The 21426-nt window shown below is 47.6% G+C and overlaps 1 protein-coding gene across 1 annotated transcript in view; it reads right to left on the bottom strand.

The window, feature by feature from the left end:
- Positions 1 to 21426, bottom strand: part of LOC115479896 (calcium-binding protein 7-like) — an 87112-nt gene that overhangs the window by 16645 nt on the left and 49041 nt on the right. The window contains 1 exon segment of the mRNA XM_030218207.1: positions 7902 to 8014. Within this exon segment, the coding sequence (XP_030074067.1) occupies positions 7902 to 8014 (113 nt within the window).

The raw sequence follows: 21426 nt of genomic DNA, 5'->3' as shown, positions 1-21426 counted from the left end.
TGATTGTGGGCAAGGAAGTTACCAAATTCCAGTTGCAAAGCCATTGTAATGGTAATGGAATTCAAACGTGCGTGGGATAAACACAAAGGAATCCTGTTTAGAAGGAATGGTTCCACGGGATCTTAGCGGAGATTGGGTGGCGACGCCGGTAATACGGTCTGTGCCCTGAGAAAGGCAAGGACAAATCAAACTCAGGTATAAAGTATCACATACCATGTAAATGAGTTTATCTTGTTGGGTAGACTGGATGGACCGTACAGGTCTGTATCTGCCGTCATTTACTATGTTACTATGTTACTCTTTGGGGTTCTACATGGAATGTTGCTACTAATTGGGATTCCGGAATCTTGTAACTCTTTAGGATTCCAGAATCTTCAGAACTTTTAGTACAAGAACAGTGCTGGGCAGACTTCTACGGTCTGTGCCCTGAGAAAGGCAGGGACAAATCAAACTCGGGTATAAAGTATCACATACCATGTAGAATGAGTTTATCTTGTTGGGCAGACTGGATGGACCGTACAGGTCCTTTATCTGTTGTCATTTACTATGTATTGACTGATTTAATACAGCTTTGAGATAATGATGCTGTGCTGCTCAAGTACCTAGACTAAATAAATAAATAAATAATATCACATCAACATTTACGGAAACACACCGTTTTCAGCAGTACAGTAATTTAACCTGGTTATTACCTCAGCAATACACCATCAGCCGTCTGATAAAGATCGATGTCACTAGTCAAGAATAATAGCCTGCTTCAATGCTAGCTTGTCAACATCCTCAACCCAACGGTGCTCATTACAGTCAAACTCAAATGGCCTGCAGGAGCTTCACTGGCCTTGATTTAACATTTCTTAAACTGCCATTTGTATAAGTTGAAAAGACAATAACACACACTTTGTTAGCTGTAGGATTTATGTGCACATGACTCTTCTCTTCTACCTGTGATTGAGTGGAGCAGTAGCTGAGTGGTTTGAGCAGCGAGTCGGAAATGCAGGATTCAAATCCTGCTTCTTCCACTGATGCTCTTTGTGATTTGAGCAAGCCACCTCACTCTTCATCGCTTCAGATGCAAACTCAGGACTAGATTTACTAACGTACTTTAACACAAATTTTTTTACTGAGGTCAATAGGGCATTTTTACTAAGCTGCGGGAAATAGGGCCCTGCGGTAGCGGCAGGGGACGTATTTTCCTGCGTGCCAGGACCCTTTTTACCACAGCGGGTAAAGAGCTCTCCAAAAATGACCATACGGTAAGATAACTTTTACCATGTGGCTATGCGGCGGGGCAGCGGCGTAGCAAGGGCGAGGCGGTGGGGGCAGTCCGCCCTGGGTGCACGCTGCTGAAGGGTGCAGAGAGCAGCCGTGCACCTGTCATCTCCGCTGGTTCCCCTGCAATATAGATAAAAAGTTAATTAATAGTCTCCCCAAATATTGGTAGTAAGCCTACATTCAAAGAGTACCCAGAAAACTAAAGATAAACTCACCCCGTGTTTCTTTTAGCGTCAGCTCAGCAAAAGTTATTAGCCAAGATGGCGCCAGCTTTTTTTAGAGCTAATTAAATAGACGCTGCGTTATGACGTTTTAGAGGTTTAAAGTTTGTAAGCCCCGCCCCCCAAGGCGTTCCACCGGCAGCAAAGAAAACAATAATGCTACCGGTGGAAGACGGGAGTAATTCAGATAAGAGATGTCCATTCGATTTCAGCGTTTAGTCCCTTAGGAAAAACAGTTTGAAGCATAAAGATGTTAAATTGCTCTCCTGCTTAATTAAGAAACTGTTGAATTATAGAGAGCAATTTAACATCTTTATGCTTCAAACTGTTTTTCCTAAGGGACTAAACGCTGAAATCGAATGGACATCTCTTATCTGAATTACTCCCGTCTTCCACCGGTAGCATTATTGTTTTCTTTGCTGCCGGTGGAACGCCTTGGGGGGCGGGGCTTACAAACTTTAAACCTCTAAAACGTCATAACGCAGCGTCTATTTAATTAGCTCTAAAAAAAGCTGGCGCCATCTTGGCTAATAACTTTTGCTGAGCTGACGCTAAAAGAAACACGGGGTGAGTTTATCTTTAGTTTTCTGGGTACTCTTTGAATGTAGGCTTACTACCAATATTTGGGGAGACTATTAATTAACTTTTTATCTATATTGCAGGGGAATGTCCTTGAGACAGCCCACTATGGGCGAAACGTGCATGTCGGGCAGTTGATCCCCTGGGTCCGACAAACTTTGAAAAATTGAAAAGATAAGTGATAAATTCAAAAAATTCATATATAGTGAATACGAAATTTATAAATTTAGAAAGAAAATAAAAGAACCAGTGAAGAATTTGATGTTATTAAATCGACTCTATCTAAAGGATGGCGATTTACATCACTGAGGTTCAGAAAAAATATATATGATTAACTTTTGCTGTTGAAGTATATATGCTATAAATTGTGTTTGTGTAAAAAAGATTTTACTATTCTTAAAGGTTAAGTGGGTATAAAGAAAATTTAAACTGGATTATACTACTATCTATTGCTATTCCACTAGCAACATTCCATGTAGAAGGCTGCGCAGGCTTCTGTTTCTGTGAGTCTGACGTCCTGCACGTACGTGCAGGACGTCAGACTCACAGAAGCAGAAGCCTGCGCGGCCACATTGGTGATCTGCAAGGGCCGACTTCTATTGCTAGTGGAATAGCAACATTCCATGTAGAATCTCAAATAGTAGCAACAGTGGAGGAGTGGCCTAGTGGTTAGTGGTTAGGGTGGTGGACTTTGGTCCTGAGGAACTGAGTTTGATTCCCACTTCAGGCACAGGCAGCTCCTTGAGACTCTGGGCAAGTCACTTAACCCTCCATTGCCCCATGTAAGCTGCATTGAGCCTGCTATGAGTGGGAAAGCGCAGGGTACAAATGTAACAATAATAAAATAGATACTATTGGAGATTCTACATGGAATGTTGCTGCTATTGGAGATTCTTCATGGAATGTTGCTGCTATTGGAGATTCTACATGGAATGTTGCTGCTATTGGAGATTCTTCATGGAATGTTGCTGCTATTGGAGATTCTACATGGAATGTTGCTATTCCACTAGCAACATTCCATGTAGAAGGCTGCGCAGGCTTCTGTTTCTGTGAGTCTGACGTCCTGCAGTGCAGGACGTCAGACTCACAGAAGCAGAAGCCTACGCGGCCATATTGGTGATCTGCAAGGGCCTAGTGGTTAGGGTGGTGGACTTTGGCACTGAGGAACTGAGTTTGATTCCCACTTCAGGCACAGGCAGCTCCTTGTGACTCTGGGCAAGTCACTTAACCCTTCATTGCCCCATGTAAGCCGCATTGAGCCTGCCATGAGTGGGAAAGTGCAGGGTACAAGTGTAACAAAAACAAAACAAGTAATGCCACACTGGGAAAAGACCAAGGGTCCATCGAGCCCAGCATCCTGTCCACGACAGCGGCCAATCCAGGCCAAGGGCACCTGGCGAGCTTCCCAAACGTACAAACATTCTATACATGTTATTCCTGGAATTGTGGATTTTTCCCAAGTCCATTTAGTAGTGGTTTATGGACTTGTCCTTTAGGAAACCGTCTAACCCTTTTTTAAACTCTGCCAAGCTAACCGCCTTCTGCAACTGGAAGAAAAATTAGCCAATAAGGTAAAATGAGGGAACAAGACCTTTACCATAGGAGAACGTGCAAAAGAGACAAAAATGGTGACGGAATTCAAAAAAGTGTGTGGGATAAATACAGAGGATCTCTAATTAGAAAATGGACGGTATATAAAAAAATAAACTTAAATGGCAGCATATGTACTGATGTGTCGAGTGGGGCGTAGATAGTGAATCCGGCTGCGAAGAACTAAGGCCAGAGGCAGGCAGACTTGTACGGTCTGTGTCCCTATATGTCAGTCCAGTTTAGGATGGGCTGGAGAGGGATTCGACAGCAGCTTCAGTAGACGGGATGTTGCGGACAATGCTGGGCAGAATTTTACGGTCTGTGTCCTGTAAGTGACAAGACAGATCCGGACAGACTGGAGTGGGCTTCGACGACAACTCCAGTAGTTGTAATGTAAGGACGACGCAGGGCAGACTTCTATAGTCTATGTCCCAGAAACACCAAAACAAAAGAAAATGTATAGCCCCTTCCAAAGTCCACCCCTGGGCCCCCCCCCAGAAATGGACTTCTGGCTACGTTATTGGTAGACACCCTGGAAAGTGTGGAAAACATGAGAAGGGATCTAGTGAAACTTGATGAATGGTCTAGAATTTGGCAGCTAATATTTAATGCTAAAAAAAATGGAGGGTCAAGCATTTGGGCTGCAAAAGGAAGTGGAACAGAACAGGAGGTGAGTTCTGTGCACGAAAGAAGTGCAATTGTATCTGATGACCTTCAGGGGGCTGAACAGATAGAAAAAGGAGATGATAGTGTCTGTGAACTGTATTATTTCATGAAGTGTATTTCTCCTAATTGGCCAGCAGATGGTGTTTGTTTTGTGTTTTAAAGCAGTGACAAAAAAAGAAATTTTCTTTTCCAGATTAAGCTTGGTGAAAGGCAATCTGCGGTACTATTGGCCAGAAAGTTTCAAAGCTAGTGCCCTGGGCTCTGATTGGCCCTGGAGGTCAAATCTAGCCAGGAGGAGATACTGGATTTTCCCCAGTCTCAGCTTGGGAGTACAGAGGAGAAGCATCTCTGTCCTGAGACCGTGGCCAAGACTTGTGAGCAGTTCATTTCCTGAAACTCCCTAGGTGCTACCCAGGTAGTAGCAGATAGTTTTAATGTTGATCCTTGTTTTGGTTATCTGTTATTGCTTGTTGTACTTTTTCACCTGGTCTTTCAAGCATCCACTGTTCTACTATGAGAATAAACCTATTAGTTTATTGGCTCTGTTGTCCTGGACTGACTAAGAATCCTTGGTGGTTTGTGTGTTGGGTCTGCGGGTGCTTTCCAGGAACTGTGGCACCCCTGAGAGTGTGGCCTCAGTAACCTAGAAATCACCGGGGAATAACTTGAGAGTGGGGGACTTGCCCAGAGGCAAGTGGGACCCAGTCAGTGGGAGAAGGGTGCTAGTATAGAGCATGTGCCCAGGTGCAGAGGGGCCTGAGCAGTGCTGGAGACAGACCCTCCAGGTGGCCACAGGATTAACCCCAGGCGGGTGCTAGGCGTTCCGTGACATTATCTCAATATAAAGCTTGGGTGAGACCTCATTTGGAGTACTGTGTACAAGTCTGGAGTTCATATTTTCCAAAAATATAAATAGAATGGACTCAATCCAAAGGGTAGCTACTAAAATGGACAGTGGTCTTAGTCATAAAGCACATGTGAACTGTCTGAAAGATCTCAAAGTGTGTACTTTGTAAAAAGGTGGGAAAGAGAAGTTGCGATAAGAGATACTTAAATATCCCTGCGGCATAAAAGTACAGGAGGCCGACCTCTTTCAATTGAAAGGGAGCTCTGGAATGAGGAGGCGTAGGATAAAAGTGAAAGGGGATAGACTTAGGAGTAATCTCAGGAAATATTTCTTTACAGAAAGGGTGGTGGGTACCAGGGGCATAGCCAGACTTCGGCGGGAGGGGGGTCCAGAGCCCGAGGTGAGGGGGCATATTTTAGCCCCCCCCCCGGTGCCGCTGACAACCCCCCCCCCCATTGCCGACAATCACCCACCCACCCCGCCCCGCCATTGCCGACTTTGCCCCCCCCCGCCGCCGATCCTCTCGACCCCCCTCCCGCCGCCAACCCGCCGTCGCCTACCTAAGCTAGCGGGGGACCCCAACCCCCGCCAGCCGAGGTCCTCTTCTGCTCGCAAAAGGCTTCCTTCTGTTTCTGACGTCCTGCACGTTGTACGTGCAGGATGTCAGACTCACAGAATGAAGCCTTGCAGATCAGCTGATCTGCAAGGCTTCGTTCTGTGAGTCTGACGAGTCTGACGTTGTACGTACAGGACGTCAGAAACAGAAGGAAGCCTTTTGCGAGCAGAAGGCAGGCGATGGCGACGGCGGGTTGTCGGCGGGAGGGGGGGTTGGGCGGGTCATCGGCAGGGGGGTCTAGGGCCAAATCTACGGGGGCCCTGGCCCCCCCTGGCCCCACGTAGCTACGCCACTGGTGGGTACATGGGACAGTCTACCATTGGAATTGGTGGAGTCAGGAACTGTATCTGAATTTAGAAAAGGATGGACAGGCACAGAGGCTCTCTAAGACAGAGGAAAGGATTGTAAAGCTTCTTAGTTGGCATGGATGGGTAGGTTGTATGTTCTTTGGTTGTATGGTCTTTATCTGCCATCATTTTCGCTGTCACCCAGTGAATGGAGTTAATGTTTATATGATAGGCTACAAGTGATTCTGCCTTGATCACTCCTTTCCACTCTCCCTCTCCCTGTCTCTGCCTCAGTTTTTCTCAGTAATAGTCCTCACAGAAGCAGGACTGATTTTAGGAGCAGGCTGCTGACATTAAGGCAATTGCCTGGAGCCATAGGACACAACTTTTCCAAATTATTGGGGGTGCTAAGCCCAATGGAAATAACCCCTCCCTGGACACATACAAGGAATTTTCTTAATATTGGGGGTGCTCAAGCACGCACAGCAACCGTACGACCGGCTCCTTTACCTGGAGCCTGTGTACCACAAGGGGCCCTCCTTCTTGACGTAGAAACATGAAGGCATACGACCCATCCAGTCTGCCCATCCTCTGTAACCCCTAACTCTTCCTTTTCTTAAGCGATCCCACATGCTTATCCCATGCCTTTTTAAACTCTGGAACAGTCCTCGACTCCACCACCTCCACCGGGAGGCCATTCCACGCCTCCACCACCCTTTCTGTGAAATAATACTTCCTTAGGTTACTCCTAAGCCTATTCCCATTATGACATCACAATATGAGCTCTGGTTACCAGAGACTGAAACACACTAAGGGGGGAATAGCCAAGAATAGGACAATTGAGCCATTGTGACATCACTGATGAGGTTAGCTCTTAGGCATTGGTGGAATGAGGCATTATGACATCACAATATGAGCTCTGGTTACCAGAGACTGAAACACACTAAGGGGGGAATAGCCAAGAATAGGACAATTGAGCCATTGTGACATCACTGATGAGGTTGGCTCTTAGGCATTGGTGGAATAGAAACATAGAAACATGATGGAAGATAAAGGCCATATGACCCATCCAGTCTGCCCATCCTCTGTAACCCCTAACTCTTCCTTTTCCTAAGCGATCCCACATGCTTATCCCATGCCTTTTTCAATTCTGACACAGTTCTCGACTCCACAACCTCCACCGGGAGGCCATTCTACGCCTCCACCACCCTTTCCATGAAATAATACTGTCTTAGATAACCCCTAAGCCTATTCCCTCTTAACTTCATCGACAAAGCTAAAATGTCTGAGACAGAGCTTCAAAGCACCTGGTACTGGCATCCCCCCACCCCACCTCCACCGGCTCATTTCTGCTCTGAGCAACTGTACAGCTAACACAGGCTCTGAGCAGAATTGGCAGGGTCTAGTCTCATGCAGTGGCATTCCTACCCTCGACGGCACCCGGGGTGGATCGCCGATGCTCCCCCCCCCCGGGTGCAGCGTACCCCCCCTGAAATGACATCCCCCCCGGGTGCACGCCGCTGGGGGGGGGTCCCGCAGCGCGCGCCTGTCTGCTCCCAGTTCGGTACGCTCGCTAAATTCTCTCGTTCGCTGCAGCTCCCTCCCTCTGCCCAGGAACAGGAAGTAACCTGTTCCGGGGCAGAGGGAGGGAGCTGCAGCGAACGAGAGAATTTAGCGAGCGTAGCGAACTGGGAGCAGACAGGCACGCGCTGCGGCACCCCCCCAGCGGCGTGCACCCGGGGCGGACCGCCCCCACCGCCCCCCCCCTTGGTACGCCACTGGTCTCATGACATGGTAGAACTCACTTCCTCATGTTCTCCTACCTTCCAGAATACAGTGTCAAAGTCTGTTCCGTGGAATTTCTCAGGCATCCCAGAAGTTGTGATCTTGGGTCCCAGTAACGTTACAAATTCTTCAAAATCCACCTGACCATCCCCTGCAATGCCAAAAAACAGACAGAAAACAGTGAGTCCATCTATCCACTGAATTTATTTATTTATTAGAATAGTAACATAGTAACATAGTAGATGACGGCAGAAAAAGACCTGCACGGTCCATCTAGTCTGCCCACGATAAACTCATATGTGTATACCTTACCTTGATTTGTACCTGTCTTTTTCAGGGCACAGACCGTATAAGTCTGTCCAGCAGTATTTCCCGCCTCCCAACCACCAGTCCCGCCTCTGGCACAGACCCCGTATAAGTCTGCCCTCCCCTATCCTAGCCTCTCAACCACCAACCCCTCTTCCCCCCGCCACCCAATTTCAGCTAAGCTTCTGTGGATCCATTCCTTCTGCACAGGATTCCTTTATGCCTATCCCACGCATGTTTGAATTCCGTTACCGTTTTCATGTCCACCACCTCCCGCGGGAGGGCATTCCAAGCGTCCACCACCCTCTCTGTGAAGAAATACTTCCTGACATCTTTCCTGAGTCTGCCCCCCTTCAATCTCATTTCATGTCCTCTCGTTCTACCGCCTTCCCATCTCCGGAAAAGATTCGTTTGCGGATTAATACCTTTCAAATATTTGAACGTCTGTATCATATCACCCCTGAATGTATTTGCCACCTTTTTGAAGGAACTCACTCAAGGTGGTGCACAGTAAGAATAAATCAAACACGAGCAATAGACAATTACAGCAGTAAAAATATTCAAATAATCTTGCATCTATCCTTCGGGTTCATGGAGCGAGGCTTCTCTGTGAGCCTCACTCATATCTGGTCAAGTTTGCTGGTTAAAAATACTTTCCTTACACTCTAGGTAGCCGCAGACAGAAGTCAGCCTTCAGAACTTGGAATGTATCCTTTCTACGGCTGATACAATGAAACAACTGAACAGCTACAGTGAAATCCTGCCAGTTCGCCTTCTGAAGACGGGTCCCGCCACTGAAAAATTTAATGTCAGCTTTGAATAGCTGCGCAGCAACCAAGTTTGCATCAAGGAATATCAATAGAAATCAAACAAAATAAAACATGGAAAAGAAAATAAGGATACCTTTTTTATTGGACATAATACATTTCTTGATTAGCTTTCGTAGGTTGCCCTTCTTCCTCAGATCGGAATATCAAGGAATATAAATTAGGAGTTTCCCATGTGGTTTAAGGCATTTTTCATTGCATTTGAGTTTTTAAAAGCTTTTTGGGGGTCGATATACAAGCAATTTAACCAGCCAAGAAATGGCTCGTGGTCTTTAAAATGGCCTGTTTGGGGTTAACTGGTCATTTTCAGCCGCAGTTAACCAATTTGCGTTGCTAAAACCAGGGGCGTAGCCAGACCTCGGCAGGAGGGGGGGCCAGAGCCTGAGATGGAGGGCAATGTTTAGCCCCGCCAGCCCAAGAGTCTTCTTCAGCGCTGGTCGACTCCGGCGCCTTCATTGTGGGATCATCTGTTTCTGACGCCTTACGTCCTGCACGGGGCTACATGCACGGTTTTTGGCGCATGCCAGACTCAGAATTACTGCCGGGTGCACTCGCTAGCCGAGCAGTAATGCCAATTTGATGCAAGCTTCACGTTTGTAGGCCCCTAAATGAGCTTTAAATAGCTTCCTAATTAAGCCTGTCTCTTCATTAAGCCTAATCTCTGCCAACCGCCCTGATGCTGGACAGTGCTGAGGCGGACCAGGAACAGAGCCTGGGTTGAGCTGGGAGTTACTGGTTATCTGGATACCAGCAGGACCGCGGAGAGACTAGGCCGGGCCCAGGGCAAGGCTGCCTCGCCTCCGCCCCCCCCGCCGCCCTCCGTCGCTCCCCCTGCTGCTCCCCCGCTGTTGCCACCCCCCGTCGCTGCCCCTGCCGATCCTCTTGCCGCTTCCCCGTCGCTCCCCCCGCTGCTGCAGTCCCCGGTCTCACCTGCCTGCCTCCACGGCTCCAGGCCCCCTGCATTCAAAGCGGCAGTCGCAGATCGCCTCTCTTCTGGCCTTCCCTTCCTGTGTCCCGCCCTCGTCTGATGTAACTTCCGGTTTCCACGAGGGCGGGACACAGGGAGGGAATGCCTGAAGGGAGGCGATCTGCGACTGCCGCTTCAAATGCAGGGGGCCCGGAGCCGAGGAGGCAGGCAGGTGAGACCGGGGACTGCAGCGCCGGCGGCCTTGGAGGCCCGGGGAATTTTGTCCCCCTGCCCCCCTCCCCCCTCTTGGCAGCCCTGGATACCAGTGCTGAAGATTATTGTTATTTGGATAATCACAGCTCTGTTCATCTTACCTAGAAATTCAATGCTGATATCCTGATATATCTTCAAACACCGCAGCCAATGTTTAAACAAAACACCGACCTTGGAGTCTGAATAGTGACCCAATTTTATTATTACTGTCAACCACTTAGGGTTCGAAATTCAGCTGATGATGGGTGAGAGTTTTTAAACGCCGACGTCGTCAGCAAAGATAGACTGGATTTTTCAACGCCGCATCATGTCTGGGCACTAGCATTGAACACAAAACAAGAGAAGGAAAAAAAATCTTCCACAAATGGAACAAACCACAGATGGAACAAAGCGTGGAAACAATCACATATAGAAACCAGATGATTCTTTATTGCCAGCGTCAACTTTATTTGAAGAACCCGACACAGCTGTGTTTCGGCATAAAAATGCCTGTATCAAGGGTCAAAAGAATATCTTATTATCTGACAGTGGAATAAATCAATTACTGGTTCCGAAAGTATATTACACTCCTGGAAGAACGATATAAAAATAGCACTACGAGTGAAGGCACTTCCTACACCGCAAACGGAACGCCTCGCTCTCACTCAGACTTCGGCGGGAGGGGGGTCCAGAGCTCGAAGTGAGAGGGCACATTTTAGCCCCCCCCCCGGTGCCGCCGACCCCTCCCGCTGCCACTGCCACCACCACCGACTTTGACCCCCCCCCCCGCCGACGAACCTCTCGACCCCCCTTTCGCCGCCAACCCTCCTCTGCCGCCGCTGTTGCCTACATTTGCTGGCAGGGGACCCCCAACCCCCGCCATCTGAGGTCCTCTTCTTCCTTCGTTCTGTTTCTGAGTCTGAGCACAACGTGCAGGACGTCAGACTCAGAAACAGAACGAAGGAAGAAGAAGAGGACCTCGGCTGGCGGGGGTTGGGGGTCCTCCACCAGCAAAGGTAGGTGACGGCGGGTTGACGGCAGGGAAAGGGTCGAGAGGGTCGTCGGCAGGGGGGTCCATGGCCAAATCTATGGGGGCCCAGGCCCCCGTGGCCCCACGTAGCTATGCCCATGCTCTCAGCTACACGCTGGCAGTAACGAATCATCTGTTTTTTTTTATATGTGATCGTTGACTCCACTCTTTGTTCCACCAGCATTGAATATCCAGGTTAGCCATGATACCTGGAACCTATGTGGATGTGGCTGATACCGAGTGTCGTATCCACATCGAACCCTGTTGGCCCACCCAGTCTGCCCCTCCTCAGTAGCCATTAACTCCTCCTTTTCCTAAGGGATCCCGCATGCCTGTCCCACACTTTCTTAAATTCTGACACAGTCCTCGTCTCCACCACCCCCACCGCCGGTAGGCCATTCCACGCATCCACCACCCTTTCTGTGAAACAGTATTTTCTTAGATTCCTCCTGAGCCTATTTCCTCTTAACTTCATCCTAAGCCCTCTCATTCCAGAGTTTTCCTTCATTTGAAAAAGGCTCACCTCCTGAACATTGATGCCACTGAGGTATTTAAACATCTGTATCATATCCCTTCTCTCCCGCCTCTAACAACGTTTGTATATCTTAAATCCTATATATTAGTATTAGGATGAGTTTCATTTGCAAAATTACATAAGGAGGAAAAAAAACCTCAACTTTCTCAGCATGGCAGCAAAGTGTGAAAACCTTAAGCCAGCGTATGTCGGACTCCAATCCGGTCTAAAAAAACCTCCTTACAAAATATCTTGCTTGCAATTTTAATTATATCTTATATATTTTTTCTATTATATATTGTGCACTTGATCTTTTTATATTTTTCATACAGTGTACCTTTATCTTTTTCTATTTAAATGTACACATTTCTTGATTAAAGCACTTGGCTCATCATTCTTTCACCAACGGGGCTCTCCATTTCACTTATATGCAAGCTTCCTCAGGGGACTAATTACAAAAATCAGTCAAGTAGACTCATTTAAAGCTGGTGCCAGACTTCAGTCATGGCGCTTACTGGCTCTCCCACGCCTTTATGTTTTATGACAGAGACCACTTACCAATTTTGTAGCCACCCTCTGGACCGTCTCCATCCTGTGTATATCTTTCCGTAGGTGTGGTCTCCAGAATTTAGCGCAGTACTCTAGGCAAAGTTAGGACTGCTATTTATATGGTCCCACTTGCCTGGTTAGATAAGCGGGCAGCAGCTTTGAATATCACCGTCCCTGCATAACTTCTGGGACCATCCCTGGACCACCCTCAACTGGCTGGTTTCACTATGGCCAGTTAGAGCTCATATTCAGTGCACTGCTTGGTGAAATGCCACTGGACATTGGCTGATGGCTAGCTCATCGGGGCTTAACCGGGGAGGAGTCTCTCCTGTCCGGTTAATCCCTTTGGAATAGTGACCCCTTAGAGATTTATTTGTTTAGATGGTATATTGCAAAGTAAATAAATAGCATAGGGCCCCTTTTATCAAGCTACGGTAAATGGGGCCCTGCGCTAGCGGCAGTGTGTGTTCTTCTGCCATGCGCCGAGGCTAGGGTTACCATATTTTGTCACCCAAAAAGGAGGACACATGCCCCGCCCCACCACACACCCCACCACAACCCCTTTCACACCCACCCCGCCCCCTTTCACGCCATCGCTCCATCCCCCTGTCACATTTTCCCCTCCCCCTCTGTCACACACCCCGTCACTCCCCCTCCCCGTCACCCCCCTCCCCTTACCTTACTACTGCCCTGGTGGTCTAGTGACCTCTTTGGAGCAGGAAAGAGCCCCCTCTTTCCTGTCCGGAGCGCTGCCCTGCATGCATCCTTCCTGTTCCTGATCTCGGTACCAAATCAAAATGGCCGCCGAGAGTTGAAGTCTCGCGAGGTCACTTCAACTCTCTGTGGCCATTTTGGGCTCTTTCCTGCCCCGGAGGCGGAAGAGGTCACTAGACCACCAGGGCAGTAGTAAGTAAGGGGAGGGGAGGCTAGCAATCTGCCCCCATTTGTCCTCAAAAAGAGGACATGTCCGGGTAAATCCAGACATATGGTAACCCTAGCCGAGGCCTCTTTTACTGCAGAGGGTAAAAAGGCTGAAAAAAGAAATAGCCGTGCAGTAAGTTTGTACTTCTGGTGCAGCCATTTCGGGGGGGGGGGGGGGGGGAAGGGGGAAGCATTTATCACCACCCATTGAGGTGGCGGTAAGGGCTCCTGTGCTAACCTAGTGGTAACTGGGCAGTGATGCCCCAACTACCGCAAAAATACAGAAATAAATTTCCTTAGTGCCAGAAATGGAATTACCTCGGCACATGGCGAGCCCTGTTGCCGTCCGCCAACCCTTTAGTAAAAGGAACCCTCAGGGCCGTGCCAAGGGTCTCTGGCGCCCCCCTGCAGACTACCAGTTGGCGGCGCCCCCCCCCGCACCTGCCTGGCTCCAAGGCAGCGATTCCCCTCTCTCCCCTGCCCTCCCGCTCCCATGTAGGAACTGCCCGCCCTCTTCTCCCCCCCAAGATCCCGTTCCTTTTTTTTTTCTTTTAAATTTACCTTCCTCCGGCAGCGCAGCGTCATTGAAGGAGGCGGCGCTCCCAGTCCCGATGTCTCTAGCCTTCCCTTGTTCGCTGCTCACTGCAGAAGAAGGCGGGGCAGTGAGCAGCGAACAAGGGAAGGCTAGAGACGTCGGGACTGGGAGCGCCGCCTCCTTCAATGACGCTGCGCTGCCGGAGGAAGGTAAATTTAAAAGAAAAAAAAAGGAACGGGATCTTAGGAGGGAGAAGAGGGCGGGCAGTTCCTACATGGGAGCAGGAGGGCAGGGTAAGCACGCAGCGGCGGCGCCCCACAGAGGATAGCGCCCCCCTGCGGCGCTTACCCCGCTTACCGCATCGGCACGGCCCTGGGAACCCTAAGCAAGCAAGCGTGGGGCAAAGGAGTTTGGTTGGGCTGCCATTGTCATCTGTCTTCTTTGGGTGGCAGCTCTGAGCCCCCTGCCACACTGACGGCTCCCGGCTCCTGCGCACTGCGCATCTGTTTGTCCAGATGTCCATGTAGAAACAAGCAAGGGTATGGATGGACAGAGAGACAGACACAACCCTCAACAACAGGGTTCTCGCTTTTTGCAAAACATGCCTGAAAGCAGGATTATCCTGTATAAAGCAAGACACTATTGTCACCCCAGCTCTAAACCCTGCGGAATAACAAATTGATTCTGTTCGAGCTGCTCGAAGCTCTGCTGTTAGAGACAAAAATTTCTGCTCAAATAGTCGCATTTTTTAACTTTTCCAGCGGACTGATGCAATAAAGTGCTCTGCAGGCCAAGATCTAGTGTTTGTACTTTCTGTTGCTAAACGGGAGCCTCTGTGAGCTGATCTCATGACACTCGAACAAGCAGTGACTCTGTTCATTCACACAGCAGTGGTGAAGATAATCCCTGCGACCAGCAAAGTGACTTGGAATCACTACAAAATCAATGTTCTAAAGCAGCAGGTGTCACCAATAACACTTGACAGTTCAATCTTTAGCTGTCTAAACTGCCATCTCTGGAGAACCCTCGGGCTTCTTTCTGTAGCTCAGCTGAAGCCTGCCTCACTGGACTCCAGAGCCATGAACCTGTTTTCACACTAATGAGTATCATCACTGCAGAATGGCTGAAGCTCCCTCCAGCTGGAGGTTCTCATCGGCATCTCCACAGCATCCCCAGCCCTCATCAGCCTGAGGAGCAGAGGCCACAGTGGCTTAGCCAGACAGCCAATTTCGGGTGGGCCTGAGTCCAAAGTGGGTAGGCACAACATTTTCTCTGCCCTGCTCTACCCTCACCTCAAAATATAAATACTTTAGCTAATGAGGATCCCCAACCTCTGTCAGATGAAGACTTTCTCTGAAGGTGGGCAGGAGTGGAGGAGTGGCCTAGTGGTTAGGGTGGTGGACTTTGGTCCTGGGGAACTGAGGAACTGAGTTTGATTCCCACTTCAGGCACAGGCAGCTCCTTGTGACTCTGGGCAAGTCACTTAACCCTCCATTACCCCATGTAAGCTGCATTGAGCCTGCCATGAGTGGGAAAGCACAGGGTACAAATGTAACAAAAATAAAATAGATACTATTGGAGATTCTACATGGAATGTTGATATTCCACTAGCAACATTCCATGTAGAAGGCTGCGCAGGCTTCTGACTCACAGAAGCAGAAGCCTGCGCGGCCACATTGGTGATCCATGTAGAATCTCAAATAGTAGGAGGAGTGGCCTAGTGGTTAGAGTGGTGGACTTTGGTCCTGGGGAACTGAGTTCGATTCCCACTTCAGGCACAGGCAGCTCCTTGTGATTCTGGGCAAGTCACTTAACCCTCCATTGCCCCATGTAAGCCGCATTGAGCCTGCCATGAGTGGGAAAGCGCAGGGTACAAATGTAACAAAAATAAAATAGATACTATTGGAGATTCTACATGGAATGTTGCTACTATTGGAAATTCTACATGGAATGTTGCTATTCCACTAGCAACATTCCATGTAGAAGGCTGCGCAGGCTTCTGCTTCTGTGAGTCTGACGTCCTGCCAGGACGTCAGACTCACAGAAGCAGAAGCCTGCGGCGGCCACATTGGTGATCTGCAAGGGCCGGCTTCTACATGGAATGTTGCTAGTGGAATAGCAACATTCCATGTAGAATCTCAAATAGTAGCAACAGTGGAGGAGTGGCCTAGTGGTTAGGGTGGTGGACTTTGGTCCTGGGGAACTGAGTTTGATTCCCACTTCAGGCACAGGCAGCTCCTTGTGACTCTGGGCAAGTCACTTAACCCTCCATTGCCCCATGTAAGCCACATTGAGCCTGCCATGAGTGGGAAAGTGCGGGGTACAAATGTAACAAAAAAAAACAACAACTCCCTTTTACCAAGCTTGGCAGGCAGCAGCAATGACCCTAAGCTACTAATGCTGGCACCCCACGCGTGCTTCGTTGTCGATGGCTCAAGGATGCTGTTGCCAGCTTCAGAGCTTGGTAGAAGGGAATTCTGGCCGTCTTTGGAGGAGGTCCTTAGCTGGGGATACTTGGGGATCCTCACCAGCTATACAGCAAGGGTCAGGACTGGTGTTAGACATGCTAGAACCAAGGCCAGAAAATAATAAATAAAGGAGGGCCTCCATCCCCAATCCCCTCTCCTCCCTGCCTCCCCTCTGATTTCCCCACCTGCCGTTACTATCACACCAACAGACCCTCACCAAGTATAGAACAAGGGATCGTAAATTAGAAATAAAAATATTTAGACCAAAAAAAAAAACCAGAAATGCATTTTCTTTTTTACTGAACATATTACAAAGGCATTTGCTATGCACATTTCCCAAAGCTAACGTATTACATTTAAAACATTCAAAATAAAATGTTTTTTTTTTTCTACCTTTGTTGTTTGGACATTTTATTTTTCCATTATGTTGGTTTTAGTTTTTCTTTTCTGCTTTCCTGTCTGTCATCTGCTAATTCTCTTTCAAGGGGTTGCTGTCCATTTGTCTTTTCTCCTCTCCTGTCTATACCCTCACTACACCTGCTTCTGACATATTGATCGTTCCTTTTTAGCTCTTTCCTCTCTTTTTTTCTTTTCTGCATGTTAACTCAAATTTCATCCTCTTTCTCACCCTTCTCCTCTTTTTTTTACTTTTCAGCTACCTATCAAATTTCCATTTTCTTCTCTCACCTGCTAGCTGTCCTATTCCCCATCTCACTCCTTCCTCGGCCCTCCATTCCCATTACCATATTTCTACTCTCTGTAAACACTTTCCTCTCATTAATTTCCTTGCCACCCCCTCCTGGCCTCTCTCACACGGTTGCACCTGGATTGGTCACTGTTGGAAACAGGATGTTGGGCTTGACGGACCTTCAGTCTGTCCCAGTATGACAACACTTATGTTCTTAAAATAAATAAACAATTATTTAGCATGTGGTTTGTGCATGCAATTTGGGATCTCATCACAGGATGCCTGAGTGTGTCTCGCAGTAAGCTCTTTTAAGTTGTGGAAAACATGAGCTACTATTTACTGCAGCTTAGTAAATGGGCCCCTTAGGGTAAAAATGTACATTTTGTTCGTTTCCCAAAGGAGGGTGAACATAATGGTTTTTGCAGAATTCTCTTGTTGCAGTGGCGTACCAAGGGGGGGCGGTGGGGGCGGTCCGCCCCGGGTGCACGCCGCTGGGGGGGTGCCGCGCCTGTCGGCTCTTTGTTTTCATGCTCCCTCTGCCCCGGAACAGGTTACTTCCTGTTCCGGGGCAGAGGGAGCATGAAAACAAACAGCTGGCAGGCGCGTGGCACCCCCCCCAGCAGTGTGCACCTGGGGGGGGGTTCTTTCGCTGGGGGATCGGGGGTTCTTTCACTGGGGGGGGCGTCACACTGTTCCGGGGAGAGGGGCACTGCACCTGGGGGGGGGCGGGGCGCATCGGCGATCCGCCCCGGGTGTCAGCTCCCCTAGGAACGCCACTGTCTTGTTGACTTGATTGTGATTCTCTAGGCCAATGTTTCCCAAGTCTAGTCCTGGAGTACCCCTTGCCAGTCAGGTTTTCAGGATATCCACAATGAATATGCATGAACTTGATTTGTATACACTACCTCCATTATATTCATTGTGGATATCCTGAAAACCTGACTGGCAAGGGGTACTCCAGGACCGGACTTGGGAAACACTGCTCTAGGCAACATGAAGAGTTATATTATCTGAGGCCAAGAGGCAGTTGAGATACTGGTAAGGATGGAGGTCAAATATCTTGGCATACTCCTCGACAGTTAGCTTAATTTGAAAAGGACATGCGAGGAAAACTGTACAGACTACAATCTATACATTGTCTTAGGTCTTTGTTATCCGCAGGTTTTCAGAAAGCTTTTATTTTTCCTTGCTTTGATTATGCCAATACCATTTTACTGAGATCGACCATTAAGTTTATTCTGATTGTTCCAAACTCTGTTAAGAAGATAAGAATAGCCATACTGGGTCAGACCAATGGTCCACCTAGCCCAGTATCCTGCTTCCAGCAGTGGCCAATTCAGGTCACAAGTACCTGGCAGAAACCCAAACAGTAGCAACATTTCATGTAGAATCTCAAGGAATAGCAAGATTCCAGAATCCTGAAGAATAACAAAATTCCGGAACCCCAAATAGTAGCAAGATTCCATGCTACCAATCCCAGGGCAAGCAGTGGCTTCCCCTATGTCCATCTCAATAACAGACTATGGACTTTTCCTCCAGGAATTTGTCCAAATATTTTTCAAACTCAGATACGCCAAGCACTGTTACTACATCCTCCGGCAACAAATTCCAGTGCTTACCTATTCTTTGAGTGAAATAATATTTCCTCCCATTTGTTTTAGAAGTATTTCCATGTAACTTGAGTGTCCCCTGAGTGTACGTTTTGAAAGAGTGAAAAATCGATTCACTTCTACTGTACGTGTTCTACATCACTCAGGATTTTATAGACCTTAATCATATCCCTCCTTAGGCGTCTCTTTTCCAAACGGAAGAGCCCTAACCTCTTTATCCTTTCCTCATACGAGAGGAGTTCCACCCCCTTTATCATTTTGGTTGCTCTTCTTTGAACCTTTTCTAATTTCGCTATATTAGATACAGCAACCAGAACTGAACACAATACTCAAAGTGAGGTCACACCATGGAGTATTCTCGGTCTTATTTACCATCCCTCTCCTAATAATTCCTAGCATCCTGTTTGCTTTTTTGGCTACTGCAGTAGACTGGGCAGAAAATTTGAGCGTATTGTCTACAACAACACCTAGATTTTTTTCTTGGGTGCCGGCCTCCAAGGTGGAGCCTAGCTAGAGTTTTAGTGGAGGAGTAGCCTAGTGGTTAGTGCAGTGGACTTTGATCCTGGGGAACTGAGTTCAATTCTCACTGCAGCTCCTTGTGACTCTGGGCAAGTCACTTAACCCTCCATTGCCCCTGGTATAAAATAAGTACCTGAATATATGTAAACCACTTTGAATGTAGTTGCAAAAACCTCTGAAAGGCGGTATATCAAGTCCCATTTCCCTTTCCCCTATGACATCACAATATCAGAAGTGAGCCAAGTATTGGGCAATCAAGCCATTGTGACATCACTGATGAGGTTGGCTCTTATTGGTGGAATGAGTGGAGGAGTAGCCTAGTGGTTAGTGCAGTGGACTTTGATCCTGGGGAACTGAGTTCAATTCCCACTGCAGCTCCTTGTGACTCTGGGCAACTCACTTAACCCTCCATTGCCCCTGGTACAAAATAAGTACCTGAATATATGTAAACTGCTTTGAATGTAGTTGCAAAAACCTCAGAAAGGCGGTATATCAAGTCCCATTTTCCTTTCCCCCCTTCCCTTATGACATCACAATATCAGAAGTGAGCCAAGTATCGGGCAATCAAGCCATTGTGACATCACTGATGAGGTTGGCTCTTATTGGTGGAATGAGTGGAGGAGTAGCCTAGTGGTTAGTGCAGTGGACTTTGATCCTGGGGAACTGAGTTCGATTCCCACTGCAGCTCCCTGTGACTCTGGGCAAGTCACTTAACCCTCCATTGCCCCTGGTACAAAATAAGTACCTGAATATATGTAAACCGCTTTGAATGTAGTTGCAAAAACCTCAGAAAGGTGGTATATCATTTCCCTTTCCCCTTTTATTAATGCTTCCTAGATATGAACCTATTACCCCAGTACTTGAATTACATTGGTTATCTATTGATTCAATATAAAATTATGCTAATGATTCTAAAATAGGTTAGGGTTTAGCTGCCCCCACTGTTTCCTCCCTATTGACCCCTTATTCTTCTGTTAGGTCACCTCGTGCTTCCCCGCATGATTGTTTTCATGTCCTTCCTGTTAAGATTGTTTGTAAGGATAAATCGCGTAACAGGGATTTTCAGCGATAGCGCTTATTATAAGGAATAGCTTGTCTCCTGATATCTGAGAGATTTCTGATTTTGTTACCTTTCGTAAACGGTGAAGGGCATTTTTGCTTGAAAATGATTTTATTGGTTCATAGTTCTGTAATTGGAGGTATATTTTTAGGTTCTCGACATTCATCTATTTCGTCGGTCTTGTGGTGTTATGTATCGCTTTGTCTTCATTGATCAATATTGATGCTTTTCTGTAACCCGCTCGGAACATTGTGGATTGGTGGGCTCTAAATGTTTTAATTAAATAAAATAAATAAATCGGAGGCCAAGACACAGATGACACCTAGCGGGAAAGCGGAATGCAGCTCATTTCAAAACTTTTATCCTGTGCTCCTGTTTGGGGAGCCAGGAGGTACCCGCCGTATCCGGGAGCGCTGTGGCTCCCCCTCCTTCAGCGTGAGCTGAGCTGAGAATTCCAGTCAGTAAGAAGTTTTATCCGGAGCCAGTTCCTTGGTTGATGAATCTTTGCTTGTGCCTGCTGTAATATGTCTGTGCCTGCCTCTTTTATGACTGGCTTTGGAACTAGTTTTATTTATCTGGTTTCCTTTCCAATTACTGTGGCGTTCGTTTAGTTTCATTATCTCTCCATTTTTTAATTTCTTTGATTTACCTCGAGCCATTGCTGTCATAGCCCCCCTGCAGGATCTCTGGAGGAACAGAAACAGATACTAGTATGCAAATCTCTGCCCCAACTGAGAAGCCAGATGAAGTGCTGGAGGAGAAAACAGAGAGAATAAGCGAGACAAGGATATAGAAAAGATTTTAAAAAATGGAGCAGCAAGGAAAACAAATAGGTGAAGAACATAAGAACATAAGCACCGCCATACTGGGAAAAGACCAAGGGTCCATCAAGCCCAGCATCCTGTCTCCGACAGTGGCCAATCCAGGCTTCAAGAACCCAGCAAAAACCCCAAAAATAAAACAAAAATTTAAATTAATAATGCTCAATGGACTTTTCCTTCAGGAATCTGTCCAAACCCCCTTTAAACTCAGCAAGGCCAACTGCTGTTACTACATTTTACGGCAATGAGTTCCAGAGTCCAACTACGAGCTGAGTAAAGAACAACTTTCTCCTATCTGTTTTAAATCTACCACATTCTAGCTTCATCTTTTGTCCCCTGGTTCTATTATTGTTAGAAAGTGTAAACAAACGCTTCGCATCTGTCCGCTCCATTCCACTCATTATCTTGTAGACTTCTATCATATCACCCCTCGGCCGCCTCTTCTCCAAGTTGAAGAGACCTAACCGTCTTAGCCTTTCCTCATAGTTTTTGAGGCTTGGACGTGAAAAAAAGGACCAAGTAAAGTCGACCAAATGCTCGTCAGGGACACCCTTCT

This window comes from Microcaecilia unicolor, chromosome 11 (assembly GCF_901765095.1).
Source record: "Microcaecilia unicolor chromosome 11, aMicUni1.1, whole genome shotgun sequence".
Lineage (NCBI taxonomy): Eukaryota > Metazoa > Chordata > Amphibia > Gymnophiona > Siphonopidae > Microcaecilia > Microcaecilia unicolor.
Note: the sequence above shows the minus strand (reverse complement) of the source record. Positions and strands in the feature narration are given on the sequence as shown.